Consider the following 23,773-nt stretch of genomic DNA (forward strand, 5'->3'; position numbering starts at 1 on the left):
GGAGGGATCGCTCCCAGTTCTACGCAGAAGATATCACGTCTTTATTCCTCGGCCGATACGATCATATCATCGTAGGTGGAGATTTCAACTGTGTTCTCGAGCGCACAGACCAATGCCCCCATTTTACCACATGTTCGGAACTTCGCTTCCTCGTCCGCCGCCTTCGTCTCCTCGACACTTGGCGAGTGGTACACGGCGACCGCTCGGGGTATACACACATCACGAGCCACTCCGCAAGCCGACTTGATGGAATATACATCTCTAACGCTCTAAAATCAGTTCTCCCCGACGCGGAACGTTGGCCGTCTGCCTTTTCGGACCATGACATCTACATCTGTACCATGAACCTACGTCCACAATCTATATGGCGCAGTGCAGGACCTTGGAAACTCAATGTCGCGCTACTGCGGGACCCTGAATGTCGACAACAGGTCACCGACACGTGGCACACCTGTGTTCAACGCATTATGCGTTACGAGACCACACTGAAGTGGTGGTTGCTGTGCGCCAAACCGGCCATCCGACGCACATTGACACACTACGGCAGAGCCAAAGCCAGGTTGAATCACCATACAACTGATTTCTACTATAGCGCTCTACGTGAACTCATGGATCATCCTCCATCCCCGGATCGTCTAAAAGAAGCTCAACGCATCAAGGCAAAGATTTTAACCTTGACCAGATGCCGTCTAGAGGGAGCCATTGTACGAGCACGCAGCCAAGATAGGATTAACGGTGAAGAACCTTCTATGCATCATATTGTTCAAAATGTTTGTCGACGCCGACAGGCTTTAATGACAACTTTAGACTTACCTGATGGACGACGGCTGACTTCGCAAGCTACCATTGCGGATGCATTCACAACGCACTATAGACTTTTCTATCAAGAAGTACCTGCCGGTGCAGAGGCCATTGCTGAGGTTGCCCAGGAGACACTTGGTACCCTAAACGCAGCAGCTGCAACCCTCCTGTCTTCTGAAGTGACCACCGACGACGTCCAAGGCGCTGTGGCCAAAAGGTCTCTGAATCGATCTCCCGGCCCGGATGGTTTACCTCTCGAATTTTACAGAACCTTCCAAGATTTGATGATGCAACGATGGAGGGACATGTACCGGGAACTTTTGTCCGGCGCGGCGAACCCGCCACCAATGTTCATGGAAGGCTTGCTTGTACCAGTCCCGAAACCCGCAGGAGGAACACGACTCGACAGTTATCGGCCGATCACGTTACTCAATTCCGACTTCAAGATTTTCACACGCCTTCTAGCAGTGCGACTCAAACATGTCTTACGAGACATTGTTTCCCACGAACAAACATCCTTAGGCGGCGATCGTAATATACAGACAGCCCTCAGTGAATATCGAGATGTGATCGCTGTGGTAACACACTCGCGACTGCCAGGCGCTTTAATCTCCATCGACTTCAAACAAGCGTTTGACCGCGTCAATCATGCATTCCTCAACGCAGTGATGGACCGAATGGCAATTCCCCCGACGTTCACGCAAGTGATTATGCGGCTCCTTCGTGGAGCAACGTCCAGACTTCTCGTCAACGGCAGACTTACAGAACCTATACGGATTGAACGCTCAGTACGGCAGGGTTGCCCTTTGTCGACGGTGCTTTATGCCATTGCGATGGAACCACTCATTTGCGGATTACGGCGACGTTTGACAGGTATTCCACTCCGGGATCATATGTTCCGCTGCCGAGCTTACGCGGACGACTTGGCCCTCATCGTCCGTTCAGCGGCCGACGTAGAAGCTGCGATGCAGTGGATTACCCGTTACAGTGCAGGGGCAGGGAGCGCTATGAACGTGGCAAAATCATGCGCCATGAAGATCGGCGGCGGCCTTCTCGCAGACAGCGTAGTTCCATTTCAACTGGTGGACACCCTTCGTTGTCTCGGATTAGTGTACACGCGAGACATTCGCCGCACCTCGGCGATCAATTTTCGGGCGCTGCTGCAACGCATCCGGGCCAACATACAAAATCACATACTACGCCCGCTGAATATGTGCCAGAGAGTCACCTTCATCAATACCCATCTGGCAGCCCGGATACCCCATATAGCGCAGATTCTGCCCACCACTGCGACAATGGCGGCCAGATTACAGGCAGCTTTCGGCTATTTCATTTGTTCTTGACACATCTTCAAAGTCCAGTATGAAGCTCTCACCTTACCGGAGCGGGATGGTGGCCTCGATCTGGTTAATGTGAGAGCCAGGACTACGGCTCTTTACACCAATACTATGCTCCGGTTATGGAAAAGCCAAAATGCTAGTTTTACTGGAATGTTGACCACCGAGCTCGCACCTGTTTCGAGACGCCCACCGACGTCTTTGGCACACATCCCACCTCCGATGTCACATATCGGCCGTTTCTTTTTGGAGTACAGCTACATATGCACCGAGATCCCTAGGACCAGGAAGACGACCACCCGCGACATCTACCGCCTTCTCCGAAAGTCTCCACCCCGCAACCCCGTCGAAACACGTCACCCCCAGGTTTCATGGCCTACAGTTTGGAAAACGATCCACTAACCATATCACACCACTGACACCACCTCTATGTGGTACCTTCTCGTCAACGGCAAGTATACCACAAGACAGAAACTGCATCGCATTGCACTGGTGGACTCACCCCTGTGCCTCAAGTGCAATGTCGAAGATACAGATTTACATCGTTTTGAGTGTGGGCCAGCAGCAGCTGTCTGGACCCTCTTACAGAAGATTGTGGCTTTCTACCTCCGAGTACCACCACATCACGTTTCTCCTACCATGATGATATATCCCGACACGACCTACTTTCCATCGGCTAAGTGGCACGCCATCACATGGATCAGTGGCATGGCTGTCAACTACCTCTTCCGGGACGACATCGTCGATCCGGCGGACTTTTGGACACGCCTCCAAGTACATCACCACACCCTTCGCCGACATCGACACTATCGGGCCACATTCGCGAACTATTTACAGAGTATTTTCACCAACCCGCCTCAAAACTGGAATCTCAACGAACCATGCCAGCCAAGACTGGACGATCCCATGTTCCCCTTCAATGGTCAATGATAGAATGCATTTTGTTCTGATGGCGCGCCAAAGTGGAGCATGGCGCGGAAAGTATACCTATTTTATTTCACTTCTCTTTTCTCCTCCTCTTCTAAGTTTTTTTTTCCCTCCTTACACATGTTTATCCTCTTCACACACAGCTCTCTATCTGCAGCCTATTTGTTTTCTTTCTCCTGTGCTCCCAAAAACAAAAAACAAAAAAAAAACAAAGCAAAGAGTTTGCTGCTGATGGTGAGACTGTATACTCATTATGTTAACAAAAAAATAAAAAATAAAATAAAAAAAGAGGTTGCTGCTGATGGTGAGACTGTATACTCATTATGTTAACAAAAAAATAAAATAAAAATAAAAATAAAAAAAAGGATAACAAAAGAAGGCCGTTGCGGGAATATAGCTACCTTTTATGTTTTACGTTTTCAAAGGATATTGTGTTATTTCATGAAGAACGTCGTCTTTTATTTACATACATAAGAGGTTTTTATTTGTTTTCTTCATACCTGCAAAAAAAAAAAAAAGTTGTAGAGCACTTGCCCGCGAAATGCAGAGGTCCCGAGTTCGAGTCTCGATCCGGCACACAGTTTTAAGCTGCCAGGAAGTTTCATATCAGCGCACACTCCGCTATGGAGTGAAAATTTCATTCTATTTCCAACATGATGGATATCCGGCACATAGCTCGCGTGCGGTTGAAGCGGTATTGAATAGCATATATCATGACAGGTGGATTGGTCGCCGAAGCACCATACCATGGCCCGCACGTTCACCGGATCTGCCTTCCCCGATTTCTTTCTGTGGGGAAAGTTGATGGATATTTGCTCTCGTGATCCACCGACAATGCTTGACAACATGCGTCAGCGCATTGTCAATGCATGTGCGAACATTACGGAAGGCGAACTACTCGCTGTTGAGAGGAATGTCGTTACACGTATTGCCAAATGCATTGAGGGTGACGGACATCATTTTGAGCATTTATTGCATTAACGTGGTATTTACAGGTAATCACGCTGTAACAGCATGCGTTCTCAGAAATGATAAGGTCACAAAGGTACATGTATCACATTGGAACAACCGAAATAAAATGTTCAAATGTACCTACGTTCTGTATTTTAATTTAAAAAAACCTACCTGTTACCAACTGTTCGTCTAAAATTGTGAGCCATGTGTTTGTATTACAGCGCCATCTATCACAAAGCGAAGAAAGTGGTCCAACTAAAACATTCATTTTTCTTTACGTAATACACGAATATGTAATAAAAAATGAGGGGGTGCCTATTTAAAAAAACGCAGTTGATATCCGTTTGAACTATGGCAGCGCCATCTAGCGGGCCAGCCATATCGCCATCTGGTTTCCCCCTTCAAGCTAGACAAGTTACGTTGTTCTTAGTTTTTTCGTTTGACGCTTATTTCGTGAGATATTTGGCCCGGTCACGATCAATGGACCACCTTGTATAATAGCAATGGGAGTAGCAATTTTATTATAATGCAAAACACATAGCAATACCTATATTCGAACTTACACCGCATGTTGGTGGCTGCTTAGGAGCAACAGGTGTCCCTTTACACGTTGAATATGTTCTTCCATTAATTGTTAGCTCTGAGTTTCTTTTTAAGTCAGTGACCTTTCGTTTCCTTTCCATCATAGCAATAAACAGTATCAAAACAAATACCCAATTTTCAAAGTATTGCAACGGTAGGAGCTCACAGCAGACATAGGTTACAACGGTCACTTTCTTTAGGCGCATTGCACATTCATCGTTCACCGTCCTGTTGTCGATGGAACATCCATTCTCCTACATCCATCGGGTGTCTTGTGGACTAAAAGGAAACCCTTGCGGTACTTCCAACCTTTTCTGTATTATTTGTCTTGGCACAAACAATTGTCTCCATGAAAAATCTGACTTTGCACAATTATGGCACTTTCAGCTTTTCCCGTTTCCGGTCTTCAATTTCACTCACAAAAATGTGCTGTTTTGTTTTATTCGTCGCAGCCGGTTTTCACATAAGAAAGGGAAGTCGCATTGGTAGCTTAACGGCTTACAATTAAAGTACTACTAAGGAATCTGAATCGTCCGAAAGTTTGTAATCCTTCCCGTGTTTGCAAATTAAAACTATGCCAAACACTGTCATTGAAGCTACTATCGTCTCCAGTACCTGGAGGGGTCTCTCTCTTACCTGTATACCAATGATCCCAAGCGATTTACCCATTTATTTCAGCAAACTTCAATTCCCAACCAAGGTTTCGTTAGCAATAACAACAAACAAAGTTCAAGGTTAGGTAGAAAGATACAAAGGAGATGGGCAGCGGGTTCAAAAATGGTTCAAATGGGTCTGAGCACTATGGGACTTAATAACTGAGGTCATCAGTACCCTAGAATTTAGAACGACTTAAACCTAACTAACCTAAGGACATCACACACATCCATGCCCGAGGCAGGATTCGAACCTGCGACGGTAGCGGTCGCGCGTTTCCAGACTGAAGTGCCTAGAACCGCTTGGCCACACCGACCGGCGGGCAGCGGGCGGCAGGAGATGGATATATACGGTGATTCAAAAAAAGTTTTAAAAACCTACATGGTACATTGTGTATACAACAAGGATCAATTACCACATAGGAACCGGGGGTCTCAAAGGCCATCCGGGACTACTAAATAGCATTGCAGTTATTTAGTCACCTGCTACGTACTGGCGCCCACTACGGAAGATGTTTAAGGATTTTGTCCAGATGCATCAAGACATGCCTGACATTTATGCTGCATTGATCCGTGCACCCTCTCAAAGACACATGGTGTATTTCGAAGACACGCTGCTCACTAAACAATACTGCCCTTTAGGTCTTCGGGCAATGAAACACATGTTTCATACACAAAGCCCTTCAGATACTCCCGCAGGAAAAATTCGATTGGTGACGGATCGAGCGATCGTGGTGGCCATGCGACTGGCCGACCGCGACCAATCCAGTGGCCGGGAAACGAATGGTTCAAATGGCTCTGAGCACTATGGGACTTAACATCTTTGGTCATGAGTCCCCTAGAACTTAGAACTACTTAAACCTAACTAACCTAAGGACAGCACACAACACCCAGCCATCACGAGGCAGAGAAAATCCCTGACCCCGCCGGGAATCGAACCCGGGAACCCGGGCGTGGGAAGCGAGAACGCTACCGCACGACCACGAGATGCGGGCGCCGGGAAACGTTGCATGCAGACGTGCCCTCAGTTGTCTGCTGAAATGCGCGGGGCTCCATCGTGCTGAAATCGAATACGGCGACGAATAAGCGTGGGAACTACATTCGGCATGCCCAGCAGAACCTCTTGAAGGTATACGAGAGACGTGCGACCATCAAGTCGGTCCGGAAGAATGTACGGCTCAATTAAACAGTCTCCGATGATGTCAGCCCACACTTTAATGGTAAATTTGCGTCGTGAGGCATGCGTACGTGTACCACGTGGGTTCACATCCGCATACGTATCCAGATTGTGAACGTTCATCACACCATCGAGTGAGAACGCAGCCTTGTCGGTGAGGAGGACACACTTTGTGCAGCTTTGGTCTGCAGAGGATTTCTGCAGAAACCACTGCGCAATTCCCATGCGCTTATCAGTCCCCTGTTTGCAATGCCTGGACGTGTCGGATATGAAACAGATACAGTCCTTCCTCGTGTATAATGCACCAGATTGGGGGATATCATTGTCGCGGGATACGCCTCGTGTACTTGTAGACGACGTGCACTGCACCCTTTCGAGAACGCTTTCTTCCGCCGCATTTTTCCGTGCTGGCAACCACCATCCGCCTTGTGCACATAGAATGAGCCGGTTTCACACAATCGTCGATGCAGGGTGGCGAATAATGTGTTGCAAGGCACCTTTCTATCGAAATATTTCCAACGAGACAATCGCACTGTTTCTCACCCATTGCATTTGGTTATGCCATAAATCAAATGCATCTCAGCCATTTCGCGGTACGGGTACTCCAACGCTTCCACGGCGCGAGTGCGACGGTCTCCGTGCGCTCCACTCGTGTTTGTATAGCAACGCCTTCTCGTGACCGTAGCGTCAGCCATAGACTGGAATCTCGATCGACATACTCATTAACCACCAACCGACAAAGTCGTTTATTACAAACGATGCGTTGATGACACCTTAGTTCCATTGACAGAAGAACATTGCTAATATGCATTCACAACAACACTACTGGCCATTAAAATTGCTACACCAAGAAGAAATGCAGATGATAAACGGGTATTCATTGGAGAAATAGATTATACCAGAACTGACATGTGATTACATTTTCACGAAATTTGAGTGCATAGATCCTGAGAAATCAGTACCTAGAACAACCACCTCTGGCCGTAATAACGGCCTTGACACGCCTGGGCATTGAGTCAAACAGAGCTTGGATGGCGTGCACAGGTACAGCTGCCCATGTAGCTCCAACACGATACCACAGTTCATCAAGAGTAGTGACTGGCGTATTCTGACGAGCCAGTTGCTCGGCCACCATTGACCAAACGTTTTCAATTGGTGAGAGATCTGGAGAATGTGCTGGCTAGGCCAGAAAGGCCCGTACATGACCTACAACATGCGGTCGTGCATTATCCTGCTGAAATGTAGGGTTTCGCAGGGATCGAATGAAGGGTAGAACCACGGGTCGTAACACATCTGAAATGTAACGTCCACTATTCAAAGTGCCGTCAGTGCGAACAAGAGGTGACCGAGACGTGTAACCAATGGCACCCCATACCATCACGCTGGGTGATACGCCAGTATGACGATGGCGAATACACGCTTCCAATGTGCGTTCACCGCGATGTCGCCAAACACGGATGCGACCATCATGATGCTGTAAACAGAACCTGGATTCATCCGAAAAAATGACGTTTTGCCATTCGAGCACCCAGGTTCGTCGATGAGTACACCATCGCAGGCGCTCCTGTCTGTGATGCAGCGTCAAGGGTAACCGCAACCGTGGTCTCCGAGCTGATAGTCCATGCTGCTGCAAACCGTCGTCGAACTGTTCGTGCAGATGGTTGTTGTCTTGCAAACGTCCCCATCTGTTGACTCAGGGATCGAGACGTGGCTGCACGATCCGTTACAGCCATTCGGATAAGATGCCTGTCATCTCGACTGCTAGTAATACGAGGGCGTTGGCATCCAGCACGGCGTTCCGTATTACCCGTCTGAACCCACCGATTCCATATTCTGCTAACAGTCATTGGCTCTCGACCAACGCGAGCAGCAATGTCGCGATACGATAAACCGCAATCGCGATAGGCTACAATCCGACCTTAATCAAAGTCGGAAACGTGATAGTGCGCATTTCTCCTCCTTACACGAGGCATCACAACAACGTTTAACCATGCAACGCCGGTCAACTGCTGTTTGTGTACGAGAAATCGGTTGGAAACTTCCACACCATGTCCAAGTTCTACTTAAGGTCCACGCTATGTCCACGCGCTGCTGAGGGTCCACGTCATTGCCCATGCTTCCAACCGACTCATCCATATGCTGCCAGGAGTCCACACAGTGTCTCCTTGATGCAGCTCACATTCGATACGTTGCTGTTGTATAGCCCATAATTGCAGACCTAGACTCGCATGAGAAATCGAAAGATAAGTACATCAGTAGTCACATTTTCGGTATTTGTGTTTCGAATCTCCAGCCATGGCCAACGAAATTGAAAAAGTGACCAGTGAGTGTCAGATGTTGGAAATGATGAAAAAAATCGTAATACACAGAGAAAAGGAATAGGATGTGTTCCAGGAAGTGAATTAATTCATTCTTAAAGACATTAAGTGAGAGACTACTTGGAGAAATAAAATCTGGTTTTGATCATAAATATGAAGAAATAAAAATTGAAATTGGTAAGAATAGTGAGAAACTGGGAAATAAAATCACTGCTGTGTACAATAAAATTGCTCAGATGGAAAACAAATTTACAGAAATAAATGTTAGTAATGTTAGACAGTTTAGATGGGTTCAACCCCTGTCAGAGTGAAGGAGGTGGGAAAAACGTTATCAGAAAAAATGGAGGCAGTACAAAATAATCTTGCACAGGAAGAAAAATGCACATTACTTGAAAGACAGACAGAGGCAGAAATTAAATCAATCAAAGTAGGAATTTCTGATTGTTGTTAGTGGATCAGTGGTAATAAAGGGGAACTAAATGGGAAAATGAATGTGTTGCCGGAAAAAATTAAGAGTGTAGAGGCAGATAACGGAAATTTGTTGTTGGGGTATCCTATGGGATGTGGATATGAGACAAAACTTTTTATTGGGGAAAGTAAATACCATGCAATTGTGTTTTTGGCTGCATGCAATGACAGCTTCATGACAGGGATGAATGATGTGGCAAAAATCAGACTTGTTAAGAGACAGTTGGAACGGGATGCTCAAACAAAGGCTAACCAAAATGCAGATAAATTTTGTGATTTTAAAACATTTGAGAATTCGTTCTTGAATAAATACTGGAGTCAGGCAAAAAAACGGAGACTGCAGAATCATTTTTTGAATGGACCTCATAACAAAAGTGGGAATGTGAGTATGAAATACTTTTGTATTAGAGAAATGAATAAATTAAATCATTTGGACAGGCCACTGGATGTATTAATAGATATTTCAACTCTAAGGAGAAAATTATCAGAGCATTTGCAATGAAATTTGATTCACAGTGCAACAGACTCAGTGGAGAAATTTCCGAATTTTGTGGAGAAAATGGACAGGGCACAGTGTCATAGACCAATACGTATGGAACCGTGGGAGAATGAGCAGTATGAGTACAGTAATAATCACAATAACTGATGGAGAGGGGATAGAACTGGTCAGAATGATCGGGAGAGAGAGTGGAGAGGCAGGCCACAAAGGGACAATATAAATTTTGGAGGGAGAAGGGACAATTTTGATCAGAGGTGTGATACGGAAAGTATGAGGGTAGAGGAATTGCCACATGCAAATGGACAAGATAGGCAGTCAAAAAACTAGTTGATGCCTCACTGGAGGTCTGCAGAGGGACTGATAATTATAATGTGAATAGGGCCAGATAAAGACATAATGGGATGAGAACTAAAATTAGCAAGGAAAATAAAGAAATTGGGATATGTCATGTGGATGCTGTCCTAGGTAATGAAAAAATCTGAGGAGGATTCAACAGTTATGGAGATAAAAATACAACGTAGAACAGATCAAAATGGAAAATGGCTAATACCAGTAATGAATAGTATGATTTTAGCACTGGTGAGATGTTTAAAAGAGCAGAGGAATCAGAGGCAGATAAGGATAATATAGGTTTGTGTGCAACAAAATTCATTGATATATCAGAGACAGATTTTGTAGTTTGGACAAAAAAGGGAAATAAAAGTTGATATGGAACCAGAGTAATAATGCGTGTCATGAAGAAGAAGAAGAAGTAACGTCTCTAGTGAATAGTGTGGTGAATTACGCAGAAAGTGAGAAGGAGATCATTCAGTGTTAAGTAAAGGGTAAAATGAGTGGTGTCTGTGATAATGTGGCAGAAGCTGGTAAATTATATGTTGATAATGTTGATGTGCCTATGGTTGTAGATGATAATGACTGTTGTAGAGGTAATGAGTTAAGTGTGGATATGGAAATGTGTAACGATATGGAGACGGTTGTTGTGTGTTGTCCTGAAGATAAAACTGTAATCAATGTTTTCTTAAATCGCGAGCATGAAAGTCTGAATGTCAGTTTTAGTTTTTTTAGGAAAGTGGGGGGGGGGGAGGGGGGGGGACTAATTATGATTTGAGTGCTTGGGTATGATAAGCAAAATTACACAAAACTTTGTTTCCTGAAGAATAGGGTGTACTAAAATTAAAATTGCCAGGAAATTGGCAAATTAAGTGGAGAAGAAAGTGTTGAGTTGCCATTAAGGATCTCCTTGAAGGGGATTTTGGATAAATATGTAAAGGTATTTGTATTTTATAGGAAGAAAGCAGAAGTGAAATAGAACATTATCTATTAATCAGAACTGAACAGACCTGAAGCAATAGTGATAAGAGCCAATAATTGAGGTCAGTGTGGGACGAATTAGAGTTGTAGCATTATTACTCTGGATAAATTTTGTCTGCAATTTCTGAATCTTTCTGGCAGCAAGTTAAATGTTTAGGGTTAGTATAATTAACAGTTACAGGAGTCAAAATTAAGACAGCATCTGGGACATGTAGTAAGCCCATCAACAAAGAAGTATCATTGAAATTCAAGGTTAATGATCACTGTGTTAATGTGAGTTGCTTTGTGATCAAGATCTTGGCACTGAACATAATTTTGGGCGTGGATCTCTTGTACAAATATGATTCTAACATTTTTATAAAGAACAGAATGATGGAATTTGATGCAGATGAAAACAGAAAGGAAACAAAATTTTAAGGAGAACACGTCATACAATCATCATATTAAAAACCTGAACACCAGTTTATATAGAAACTCTGCATTTATTAAGAACACTGTACACCATACATCATCATATGCCAAGTGCCAGAACAAGACCAAGAACAATATGCAGTGGCAGCACACGTTTGAAAAAGTCAGAGGTTTTGTTAGTGCAAAGAGCACATTGTGTTGACACTCGATTCTGGTAGTCGATTACCGCCACAGAGCCGCCCCCTCCCCCCCCCCCCCCCCCACACCACTAGTGAGGAGCACAGGAAGAGGTGGTGATGTAGGTTGGCATGGCGCTCAGTCTGTGGTCGTGTCTAAAGATGTACCTGCAGGGCTTGTGGGTGTAGTGCCATTAATGACAATGTTGCATTGCCACTGTGGGGTCTTGGCATGCTGTGAGTGGCACAGAAATAGAGAGTTGGCCGTCATTGTCGACTGAGGGGGTGATGGCTTTCTTATTTGTACCTCTGGGGATCGCAAACACGCGAAGCAGGGTGATATGGGCGATAGAATCGTCCAGTGTGCTTGGAGGAGTGTGCAGGATGAACAGTGTGCTGTCGCATAGTTGCAGAGTAAGGTTCTCGACAGGTGAGGAAGACAAGTCGATGTGGGAGACAGCATTGCAGGTATCCCCGGACCACGTCGGCAGGTCAGTGGAATCACTGGGGCGGGGGGGGGGGGGGGGGGGGAGGTGAGGAGAATCCTTCATACCCAACATCACATACAATCTCCGAGCTGGGTGGAAGACATGAAGCACTAGCGTCACAGGCTCAGCTCATCAGAAGCACTGGGAGTGAGAAGTTGCCCGGAAGTGGGGATTATGAGGGAGGGGGAGTCGTCCTGCAAAATTGCATCTTCGTCAAGCTGCCAAGCAGGTTTGAGATGCGAGGTGGACACTCTTTGTCTTTTACTGTGGAGCAGATGTCAAAGGTCTGTGGCGAGCACCAGAATACTTTATGTGGGACCAAGTAGGTTGGGCGCAGTGCAGGTCACACGAAGTTGTCACGCAACGTCACATAGTCACAAACATGTAGGTCTTTGTGCACGAAGAAGTGAGGGCCAATGTGTGCCTTTGGCGGTGGGGGGCTTCCCTGAGCGGTGAAGTCCGGTCTGTGCAGGAGAGTTGGAATCCTCAACGAATTGCGCAGAAAGGACGAGAGGTTCCCCATACCATAAGTCAGCTAGGGAGGCTTTTACATCGTCTTTGTAGGCTGTACAGAGCTTCTGACCAAGGTATGTTGTGGCACATCACTGCATCGTTTAAAGTGCAGTGCCAATGCTCGACCAACCCGTCGCTCTGAGAGTGATAGGCTGCTGTACGTAATTTGTTTGCACCGCACAAGTCACACAGCTCGGAGAAAAGAACAGCCTCATATTGTTTTCCCTGGGCTGGCATGACCAAAAACGGGCAGCAGAACCGTGCTATCCAGGAGGCACTAAAGGCACTTACGACAGGGTCAGCTGTTATATCTGTAATCAGGATGGCTTTGACCCACCGACTGATATGATTGATGACAGACAGGTTGTATGGAAAACCCTCTGAAGGGGGCAGCAGGCCGACCAGGTTGAGATATACGTGACATAACCAGCCTTTATGAATATTAAATGAGCTCAATGGTGAGTATGCATGGTGACGAACCTTGGAGCATTGGCAGGTTATGCAAGCACGGTTCCAGATTTTGCAGTCTGCCCTAACCCTGTCCATACAAAACGCTCTGTTGTTAGGCCCGTGGTGGCCCAAATACTAGATGCTCGAGGTCATGAATAACCACAAATATCTTTAGGCGTGAGACAGCCAGAACTAGAGGGTGGGCCATGCCTATGGATACGTCACAGAAGACTTGTAGGGAAGACCCCAGAATTCCACGAGGCTCAATGAGAGGGAGGTAGACTCACTGTGTAGTAACTGCTGTATGTCATCATCTGTTTGTTGCTGAGCAGCTAGATCGTCGAAATCTCAAGTGAACGAGATTGTACCAACTCATGGCATGTAGTAGGCGACGATGCTGTGTGCGCCCCTAATGTAACGGACATCAGTGTGATTTGACATATTAGGTCCATATGTAAGAAGCATCGGGGAGGGAGGCCGGCTGTAGGATTATGCATTGCATCAGCCAATGGCTTGTGGTCCTTAAATATTGTCACTGACCCAACCTTGATGTCTTCAGGGAAATGTCGAACTGCTTCGTAAATGGCAAAAAGGTCTCAGTCGAAAGTGAACTATTTTCGTTGGGAGGCAGACAACTTCCGTGTGAAGAAACAAAGTGGTCGCGTGGACCATTGCTGTGTCACTCACATTCGCCATGATCGATATCGGAGTGTTGGGGACCAGGTGTGTGAGAGTGACAGCGTTCCTAAGTACAGTTTTTAATGGGTCGAATGCAAGTTGCATGTCGTCATACCATAGGACCTTGTGAAGTCCAGAAGTGTTCTTTCCCATAAGTGCATCAGTCAATGGTGCTCTCAGGGACGCAGCATTTGGGATGTGTCGTCGAAAAAGTTTATCATGCCTAGGAAACGACATGGATCACGGTAAATCTCGGGCAGAGGAAGGTCACAGCTAAAAGCGACTCATTCTGACATGGGGCATATTCCTCCCGCAGAGACAGTATAGTCTAGGAAGGTGACACTAGAAGCTGGCAACTGCAATTTGTCTTCATTGATCGCAACCCCATTCTCAGCGAGTATATTAATGCCTCGAGACAGATGATCTTCGTAGTCTTCAGAAGTAGCTGACGAAGTAAGAATATCGTCTAGGTATGCATAACAGTACGGTAGCGATAATAGCATGGAATTGGTAAAACATTGCCAGGTCTGTGTGACGGTTTTTAGGTCATATGACATGCAGCAGTAGTCACAGAGTCCAAGAGGGGTGATTACTGCAGTATTAGGGACGTCGTCCTTATGTACTGGGATCTGGTGGTACACCTTTCGAGAATCTATCAAACTGAAAACCCATGCATTGTGGAGCTGTTGGACGAAATCCTGTATGTGCGATATGGGATAGTTATCTAAGATTGTCTGGGCATTCAGTTGTCGGTAATCACCACAAGAACGAAATGATACACCCTTCTTAGGAACTAAGGTGCCGAGCGTTGTGGCATACTGGGGGGAGGGGGGGGGCATCCATGATGTTCAGTCAGTGACAAGTACTGTTAGTAATTGCGCCTACCACCAATGGACTTCCCTGAGCAACAACAGTGCGGGCAGGTGTAGGGACACTTGCAGCACTAGAGGCTGGAATGTCACTGACCTGTGGGAGTAGGCGTCACTATGAGGGTGTCTATGGCATCTGTGCCATGGCGGTATTGGTGTGGTCGTGTCCCCAAGGTGCACTGCATCCTCTGTTGCCTTGAATGGACGTGTCAGGTCAACTGACTCAATGGCGTTCAACTGATGTAGGTGTGTGTTCTCTGCACAAAGGTTGGTGGTCTTGTGGCACTGAGTTGTTGAGCAGGCCAGGGTGGCTGTGAGCTCTGTAGTGACATGGGTACATTTGGTTGTAGCAGCAGACAGGCTGCCACAGTGTGTCATGGGAGGCAGTCGGATGTAGCGAAGACCCCTGGTATCGGGTTGCCGGTAGCATGGTGTAGGAGGGCTGCTGCTTTGAGGCCCAGCGAGAACCTGAATTTGTGTAAGAAATCCATGCTGATAATGGGGCAGTAGAAATCCGTGGCACAGAATGTCCAGGTGCAGTGTAAGGTGGATAAGAACTGCAATGGAAGTTTGGCTGACCCATAGATACAAATTGTGGAGTTGTTGGCTGCCCAGAGGGGTATAGCAGACAGATGACAAGAATGCAGCAGGAGCGCTCGACTAGGAAATGACACTAGAGTTAGCATCCATGTCTACAAGAAATCAGGGCATGCTGATCCTGTCACAGATGTACAGTCTACCAGCTTGATGGGCAGCAGGAATGGTTGGCCAAGGATGTGATTGGCGCCCTGAAGTGTCGGTGAGAGCTGTGGAGCCTATTCTGAACAGTGCTTCACTTTTGGGTAGTTCCAGGGCGAGTGACAAGAAGGCACAGCATTCCCAATGTAACATGGTACCTACATTGTGGGTATGCTGTGTGCAACACCTAGTCTGGTGTGCTGGCAGCATACGAGTATTGGGGCAAGGCGGGTCCTACGCCAAAGTATCGTTATCCAAGATGGCGGCGATGACGTCATCCAAGATGGCAGCTGTGATGTCATCCAAGATGGTGGATTTTAGTGGGAAGTTTGAATTTTGGAGGGAAGATATGTCAATTGGGCTACCTCCACTAACCTAACCCCCTCCCCCCCCCAGAAAAATGGTGGAAAGTTCAAATTCCAAAAGGATGATGCATCACACCATGGTTACCTCTACTAACTTAAGAAAATGGTGGGAAAATACTTCAATTGGGATACCCCCACTAACCTAAGTCATCTGACCGACACCTCCTCCTAGGAACAGGAGCCAAGTTTGAATTTTGGTGGTAAAGAAAGGTCACTTGAGCTTTCTCTACTAACCTAAGAAAATGGTGGGAAAGAAAGGGCAGTTGGGCTACCCCAACTAACCTAAATCATCCAACTGCCACCTAATCCTAGGAATTGGCGCCAAGTTTGAATTTTGGCGGGAAGATAGGTCAATTAGTGTATCTCCGACAACCTAAGAAAATGGCGGGAAAGAAAGGTCACCTCCACAAACCTAAGTCATCAGATCGCCACCTCTTTCTAGGGATTGGTGGGGAGAGGACTCGATCTGTGCTTGACATAAGTCATAATTATTTTGTATGCACTATTTTATTGAAACAAATAGAGACATTACCACCATCCAGTGGGGTCGCCATGGGGTCTGGATTCCAACTGACCTATTACACAGTACCACAGCCAGAGGGCGCTCATATCCGAGATGTAATCCAAGGTGACCCCCATGACATCAGTAGATGATGCAAGAACCGTTATCCAAGATGACTGTTGTCATCCGTTCCGTGACATAATACTAGATGATGGTCTGGGTTGGGGGAAATGGCAAGAAAAGGACTCTGCCTGTGCCGGACATAAGTCTTTAATTTGCAGGCAGTATCTCCACCACGAGATCTAGTGTCCAACTGACCTCGTATACAGTACTGCCACCAGAGTGTGCTGTCATCCCTCCTGTGATGTAATGCAAGATGGTGGTCTGGAGGGAGAAAATGGTCTGAAAATGACTTAGCCAGTGTTGGACTGCTGGAGAGAGTAACGATAGAGTGTACTTTATTAATTCTGGAATAATTTATTTAGGGATGGAGTATGTTTATCACACTGATACAGAACACACATTCTGACATGCTTGGGCTCTCGCCACACAGCCCACAGACCTGTAAACTACTCCTAAATAACGCTCTACACACACGCAAACAATTCCTAAGTTACCAAAATAATTTCAGTACAGACATGGAATCTCCTCCTAAATAATACAGTAGACAGATGAGCAGACACGAAATCAGCTCTTAAACTGTCCAAATAGCACATTGCATAGACTACAGACCTGCCCGCAAAATAATGCAACAGACACACAATCAACATGCAGAAGCACCGTCCGCCACCCCCTGTCCAGTAGACCGTACAGGAGGCTACCTGCAGCCCCGTGAAGTAATGTGACCATTAGCTGTCAAACCATGCACAGGTGCCCGTTCAGGTCCCGCAAGCATGAGGTGGTGACATAACTTTCATACTTCGTACCTGAGAAATTACTATCGAAATACGAGTTCACCTAGGCACCATTGCTGACATGACTGGGCAGGAGCGAAGTCGTATGTGCAGAACGCGCCAACACCACCTTGAGGCACCACCTAAAACGCAAGTCAGTGCGACCATTTGCACTCACACTGTTGCTGCCTACAGCGACCAGTTGAAAGTTCTTTCTATTTTCGAGTATACAATTAGAATTCTCCAAGTGTTATACTAACGTCACAGAACTTCAATGCCTGCTCACGCCGGTCCCATATGCGAGACACCTCTAGGCATCATGTGTGTTTCACCATTGCTGATGTGATACCAGGGGCTACTGACGTGACCGAATAGCACAGGGCGCATTGTTCCTAGCATGACATGAGAGACATGTCTAACTGTGCTTAACTGGCCAGCATGACTGGTGCAACGCCATGAAGTACTCGTGCATGGCTACAAGCCATCGCAAGTGCATCAAACAGGGTTCTCAATCTGATACTGATGTCACATGACTATGTAAAAAATAAGAACCGAGTCAACCTACCGGAAATTGTATAGTGCCCCAGAAATAGTTAACACTCACTTTCTTGATGTCTCGGCTTGTATGCATGGAAATTCTTACCCCAACAGAACCTGTTTACGAAAATAGCGCAGAATAACGTCGAAAGCAGTCTTCCTCGCGGTCCTAACGTGTCACCCTGTCCATCAGGTCTTACCCATCCTGCTTTCAACACACACTAACGTTCTCACTGCTATGTAGAGACTCCTGTATTCCAGCACAAAGGATGTGAATGAATCGGCATTATGATTGGCTCTTATCGAATTTACCCTCTGAATTACTGATACCGCAGGTGTAGAAGCACACTCCACCTGTTTCTTTTTTTTTCTTTCTGCAGACCAGATTTATTTTACACAGATCGCCATATTGCACCGGCAATTAAATCTTACAAACTACCATACATATCATCAAATACAGAAAGAATCTAACTCAGTTACACTACTCTCCCACCTACTATGGGAGCTTGAATATTAGAACGTGAAACTGATCTCTGACCCATCAATATATCACTGTGTACCATGTCAATGTAGCAAACATACAAATCCTATCCTGTGACATACAAAGTCAGCCCTTTTACATCATTTGTATGTATACCGCAAAGACAGATCGCACAGTATGTATACTTGCAGCACTAGATATTTACTGGCAGGTTGGGAGAGCACCAGTGCCCGACAGGTGGCCGGAGCACCCTCAGCACCTTTGTTCTACAAATTCTGGCTCGCATCCCCTTGGTACAAACGCATCACTGATTCTGTTCCGGACCTGCTTGCTTGCTTGCTTTTCTATACCCATCTCCAGACTCTGGGATTACACGAACACATGTCTTTCGCATGGCTTGCCATAACATTATACCATTTTCGTGGTACTTCTAGATATCAAGCACACAGTAGTAGCCAATTCATCGCTCGAGCAACATAATTCCGAAGATACAGACTGGAAATTATTTCTCTACAAACCCAAAACCTTAGCGTTTATCCCATCTGTGTGGAGCTTTATGTGAGAACTCGAAACAAATAGAGGAAACTGGTATTTCCACTCTATCACAACAATATCAGTGATGTAACAGATTCCAAATCATCCCTATAATTTACAAGGTGAACTAAGGTCTAGAGAAATGGCAAACGTATCTTCCACATGCTAGATGCACATACCACAATCGATCTTCTCTCAATTAAATGAAGGCGCGAAATGTGTAGAAGCAGTCAAACGAACAATTTACATGTGGGGAATAACAGTCCAGCGCAAACGCACCCCCATATCCACTCTTCCCAAATTTCCACTTGATTCGAAAGCTGTCCAACACATATTAAGTATTAGTTCGCTATTCGGTCGTCTAGAGGACAACACATTTAATTCATCTACATCCCTAGATTGAGGTCGTAAGAAAATGTACACTAGCTTTTCAGATCTCCAGTGTTACTCTATCTGCTAGAAATGATGTCCATGATTTGGAATCAGGTCTTTCCATTCAATCACATACGTGCATTGGATCCTATCGACAAGTCCTTTAATGATTACAACCACTACTCAATCACATTTCTGACACTCTCATATCTCGAAACGAGTCACCTTCTCGAACCTGTCTGCTACAGTGAAATTCCAACCTAGTTGTAATCAGCCCCTGTGGCGTAGTGTTACACGACAATAACATCCCCGTAATGTACCAGCCTGCACAGAGTACTGGCCTGAATCCTATAGAACACCTTTGATATGTTTTGGAACACCGACTAACATCGATACCTCTCCTCGGTGCAGCTGCCATTCCACAAGAAACTTACCAGCACCTGATTGAACGTATGCATGAAAGAGTGGGAGCTGTCATCAAGGCTAAGGGTGGGCGAACACCATATTGAAATCCAGCACTACCGATGGAGAGCGCCACGAACTTAATAAGTCATTTTCAGCCAGGTGCCCGGATACTTTCAATCAGATAGTGTATTATAATCACAGAGGACAGCTTGCATTAGATAAGCTACATGTGGCATTGTGTGATGCTGAAATTATTAACGCTGCAATTCACCACTGCGGCTGTGACATCAGAGTCATAAATATAGCACCCTAACTTAGCATAATGGAGTTGTCTAGTGATTGGTGTATGAACCTGATGTGTAGAAGCTGATAAGTTCGAAGCTCGTCAATACTTGCATTGTTATTTTTATTCAATTGATTTATTTAAATGCAATTTTTTACTGCTAACACTTTGCGGCAGCTCTTTCATCATCATATTGATCTTTTTATTTGCTCTTTTTTTCCCTATCATTCTTATTTCATTTGGAATCTGCATTTGTCACTTATAATCTGCAACCAAATGCCAATCAGGACTGCTCATCGGTTGGTAACGAAGCAGCTCTTGATGCCAGTGTGAGGATAGTTTCAGGCAACAACTGACAGCGGGAAATTATAGTTTGCTTTTAGCACTGAAACTGAAATTTTTCTGCCTTGGGCTTATTTGTAGAGGTTACCTTCAATCGCCATGAATAAAGCGATCGTGATTTTAGCTCTGCGTCATCTGCCACAGTTTACTCACTGGTCACTTAAAATCAGCGATCGACAGAGCATGTTGCATTTCAGCCATACTTCGCGGCGGCCGCTTCCTACGTTGCTCTGCGTTGTACATTAACAGTACTTGTGAAGTGTACCGCCCTGTCTGTCACCAATAACGGACATTTACAACCGAGCGGTAACCAGCTGTCGATGTGGAAATTCTGAAGCGACAAGTAACAGAGGTGAACTGTCAAATACAGACGTAATATATGATTGTGCTGTCAAGTAACTTTAAACGCACTATAGACATAGCAGCAGCGTAGACCAGACACAAGAAACAAGGTTGCCGAACAACGCTGGAAACATGTTTTCATCAAAAACTTCAGTGTATTCGCGTCTTAGTGAGAATAGGTTTAACTTCTGATATTAGCAGACTACACCATCGTACCCTTACAACGTCAAAACTAACTTCCTGAGAAATCTTGACGTTAGTGCTTCATCCCGTGTAAAAATGCAGCCTTTTGAAATGCATGGTGTGTTTTGACGTTCTATTCCATCAGGTGTGACTTGATGTTTCTTAAGTACATGCGCAAAGTAAAATAAAAATTACATCTCGTTCTATAACTAAAGCTTTGGCTAGTTCACAAAGTTCATGCCCAAAGGGGAATAAAAAATGATATCTCGTATGTTTGGGGTAAAATCTTTGGTTTGTTTATAAGTGGTTTAAGTGCTCGTGCTGGCAGTCAGCAGCCGAAGCGCTGCTAGTGTTGCGTTGTTGAAGATTAGTTGTTGATGGTTGAGAAGTGTGTATTTTTTTGTGTGAAATATGAATGAACGTGCATTATTAGTTTGGCAAGTACTTATTGCTGTTTGTAGCACTTGAATTTAGACGATGTCTCTACAGTTGGCCACGAAGGAATCGGGACACTATACCGAGGAACAGATACGCTCTGCTTACAATGAACTGCAGAAAGAGGAAGTAAGTGCTCGTGTTTAAAATTTGCCAGTCTGAAAGCGTTTGTAACATTAGTTGTAATGTCGCAGAAGGGAATTGCTGTTACCGTCCCCTCAGTTGTCAAAGTTCGCCAGTAGAATAGAGATTAATAATGTAGATGTTTTATGCACCCATGGATACCTTTTTACAAAGTATTGTAGGTTTAAAATGAAAAATGACACAATTCATATACATAGGCCCTTAATTACTTAAAGGTTTAGTTTGACAGGGATAGTACAGGTTGGTTGGTTGATTTAGAGGAAGGGGCCAAACATCGAGGTCATCGGTCCCAGTGGATTAGGGAAGGAAGTCGGCCATCCCGGCATTTGCCAGAAGCGATTTAGGGAAATCACTGAAAACCTAAATCAGGATGGCCAGACGTCGGATTGAACCGTCGTCCTCCCGAATGCGCCGTCGTCCTCCCGAATGCGAGGCCAGTTTGTTAACCACTGCGCCATCTCCCTCGGTGATAGTACAGTTTGTCGTCCGCGGCCTAATGGTAGAAACCACCCTACCATTTGGGGGCTGTAATTTAGGGAAACCTATATCATAATGGTCTTAAGGGGGTTAAAACCTGCCCCCTCCTTAATAGTGACCTGTATAATGTGTGGACATAGCCTTAAACATGCAGTTTTCTGAAAAGAAAGATGATAAAAGTAAAGGGATAAAATGACAGAAAGCAACCACAACACTGGATTCAGGCTATGCAAGACTTCGTTTCGTACTGAAGTGTTGATTGTATTTAAGTTAAATAAGCTGGTGTATGTCACTTTGTTACAATGTTTGGTTAGAGTGACAGGCTGATGGTGGCTTAGGCTGAGGTCTAGATTAGGTTACATAATAGTGAGTGGGAGAAGCCGTTGAAACTGATTGGTAAGTCAAGTAGTGGTAACAGATTAATCTGTGGCCTAACCTGATGCCTACATTTGTCCAATGCTTATTGCACTTTGGCACTTTAAATACAGTTTTCGTTACAAAAATTAAAACTGCAGAATATATTCATAAAACCTATTTTAGATTATGGAGACATTCTCTGTGAGTATTCTGATTGTGTACATGTTCCCTGTGAACTGTGAGCTTTGCTGAGATAGGGTGGTCAGTGTGCATCAGCAATACAGATTACCATATCATTGGTGCATTTACAACAAAAGGGTATCTGTGGAGAGGTCAAACCAGCCTATAGTTCCTGAAGAGGGGCAGCAGTACTTTTAACACATCTAGGGGCAGCAGTCTGGATGCGTGACTGATCTGGTCTTGTAACATTAGCCAAAATGGCTTTGCTATTGTGGTTCTGCAGTTGGCTGCAAACAGGTGGAAACCATAGCTGTTACTTTTCCCAATGACACACAGCTTTACTGTACAGCTTAATGAAGACGGCATTGTCATGGGTACAATGTTCTGGAGATAAAATAGCCCCAGTTTGGATCTATGAGAGGGAAGTACTTGGGAGGATATCATAATCTGAAAAAAGACCAATCCCTTAATAGGGTAGGTAAGGTGAGAATTTAAAAAGGGAAATGAATTGGTTGGAGTTTGAGCTACTGGAAATTAATGAAATGTGGTGGCAGGAAGAACAGGACTTTGGTGAGGTGAGTACGGAGTTATCAATACAAAATAAAATAGGGGTGATGTAGAAGCAGGCTAATAATGAATAAGAAAAGAGAATGCAGGTAAGCTACTGTGAGCAGCAAGGTAACGTGGGGTAGACAGAAGCATCCGATCTCACCCGTCGGCTTTGACCTGTGACATAAGGGTGTTGTTGTGAGTGATGTCATTACGGCGCGGAGTTTGGTATGTGAGTCTGGCATGTTTGTAGATGTCGTCGTGTTGTGGGTCGTTGTGCCCTCTGGTGGTATGTTCAGGGTTTTTGTTTGTTTGTTGTATTAGGTGCAGTTTGCTGTTTCTCAGTGTCAGGTGCTGTTTGCGTATTTTTGAAGCAGAATTCGTATCAGTGAGTTAACGGTTTTGTGGTTTTGTGTGAAGGTTAATGTAGTGATGATCACTGTACGTCGGATGGTATTGTTATTGACTTTAATCGGCTGTGGTTTTTTGTTCGGGAATGGATATGAAGGACAAGATAAATGGTTCTTGTTTGAAGGCTATGATGGGGGACACTGCTTTAGAGCTGATTAAGTTCCTACAGCTTTTTGGCCTAATTGCATAGGTGGTGAAGTGCGGTGTGTGCCGTGAAGCAAAAAAGTTGGTTAAAGTTCTGACCTCTCGGGCCAGGGACGGTTATGTGGCACTGTCGCAAAGACGACATATGGTGTTCCATACGGCACGGTACCTGGTTCGAGAAGTCTAGGTTGGGCATGCGCGAGATTGTACTTGTTACTTATTATTTTTGTTATAGATCCCCATAGAGTTTTTGTGCGCATGAGACTTGTGTGAGTGAGAGAAGCATTCTGGATTGGTATTCCTTTTGCCGTGAAGTGTGTTCAGAATTTATTAAGTACAGGGGTAAGTTGGGGGGGGGGGGGCATGGAGTTGTTGTGGAGGTGGACAAATCACAGTTTGGGAAAAGGAAGTATGGGAGGGGGAAGTCTGTGGCTGGTCTTTGGGTGTGGGGGGGGGCTGTTGTTCCGGGGGGTCGGGGTTCCAAATG

At 45.3% G+C, this 23,773-nt stretch overlaps 1 protein-coding gene across 4 annotated transcripts in view; it reads left to right on the plus strand.

The window, feature by feature from the left end:
- The first annotated feature begins 20,282 nt into the window (after positions 1 to 20,282).
- Positions 20,283 to 23,773, plus strand: part of LOC126236766 (conserved oligomeric Golgi complex subunit 4) — a 128,836-nt gene continuing 125,345 nt past the window's right edge. For 3 of the 4 annotated variants that reach the window (XM_049946334.1, XM_049946333.1, XM_049946335.1), the window contains exon 1: positions 20,883 to 21,153. In XM_049946334.1, coding sequence (XP_049802291.1) covers positions 21,067 to 21,153 — 87 coding nt within the window. In that variant the 5' untranslated portion in view covers positions 20,883 to 21,066. Of the gene's footprint in view, positions 20,417 to 20,882; positions 21,154 to 23,773 lie in introns of those variants that run through there. The other variant, XM_049946336.1, reaches the window with a different exon arrangement.

This window comes from Schistocerca nitens, chromosome 2, assembly GCF_023898315.1.
Source record: "Schistocerca nitens isolate TAMUIC-IGC-003100 chromosome 2, iqSchNite1.1, whole genome shotgun sequence".
Classification (NCBI taxonomy): Eukaryota; Metazoa; Arthropoda; class Insecta; order Orthoptera; family Acrididae; genus Schistocerca; species Schistocerca nitens.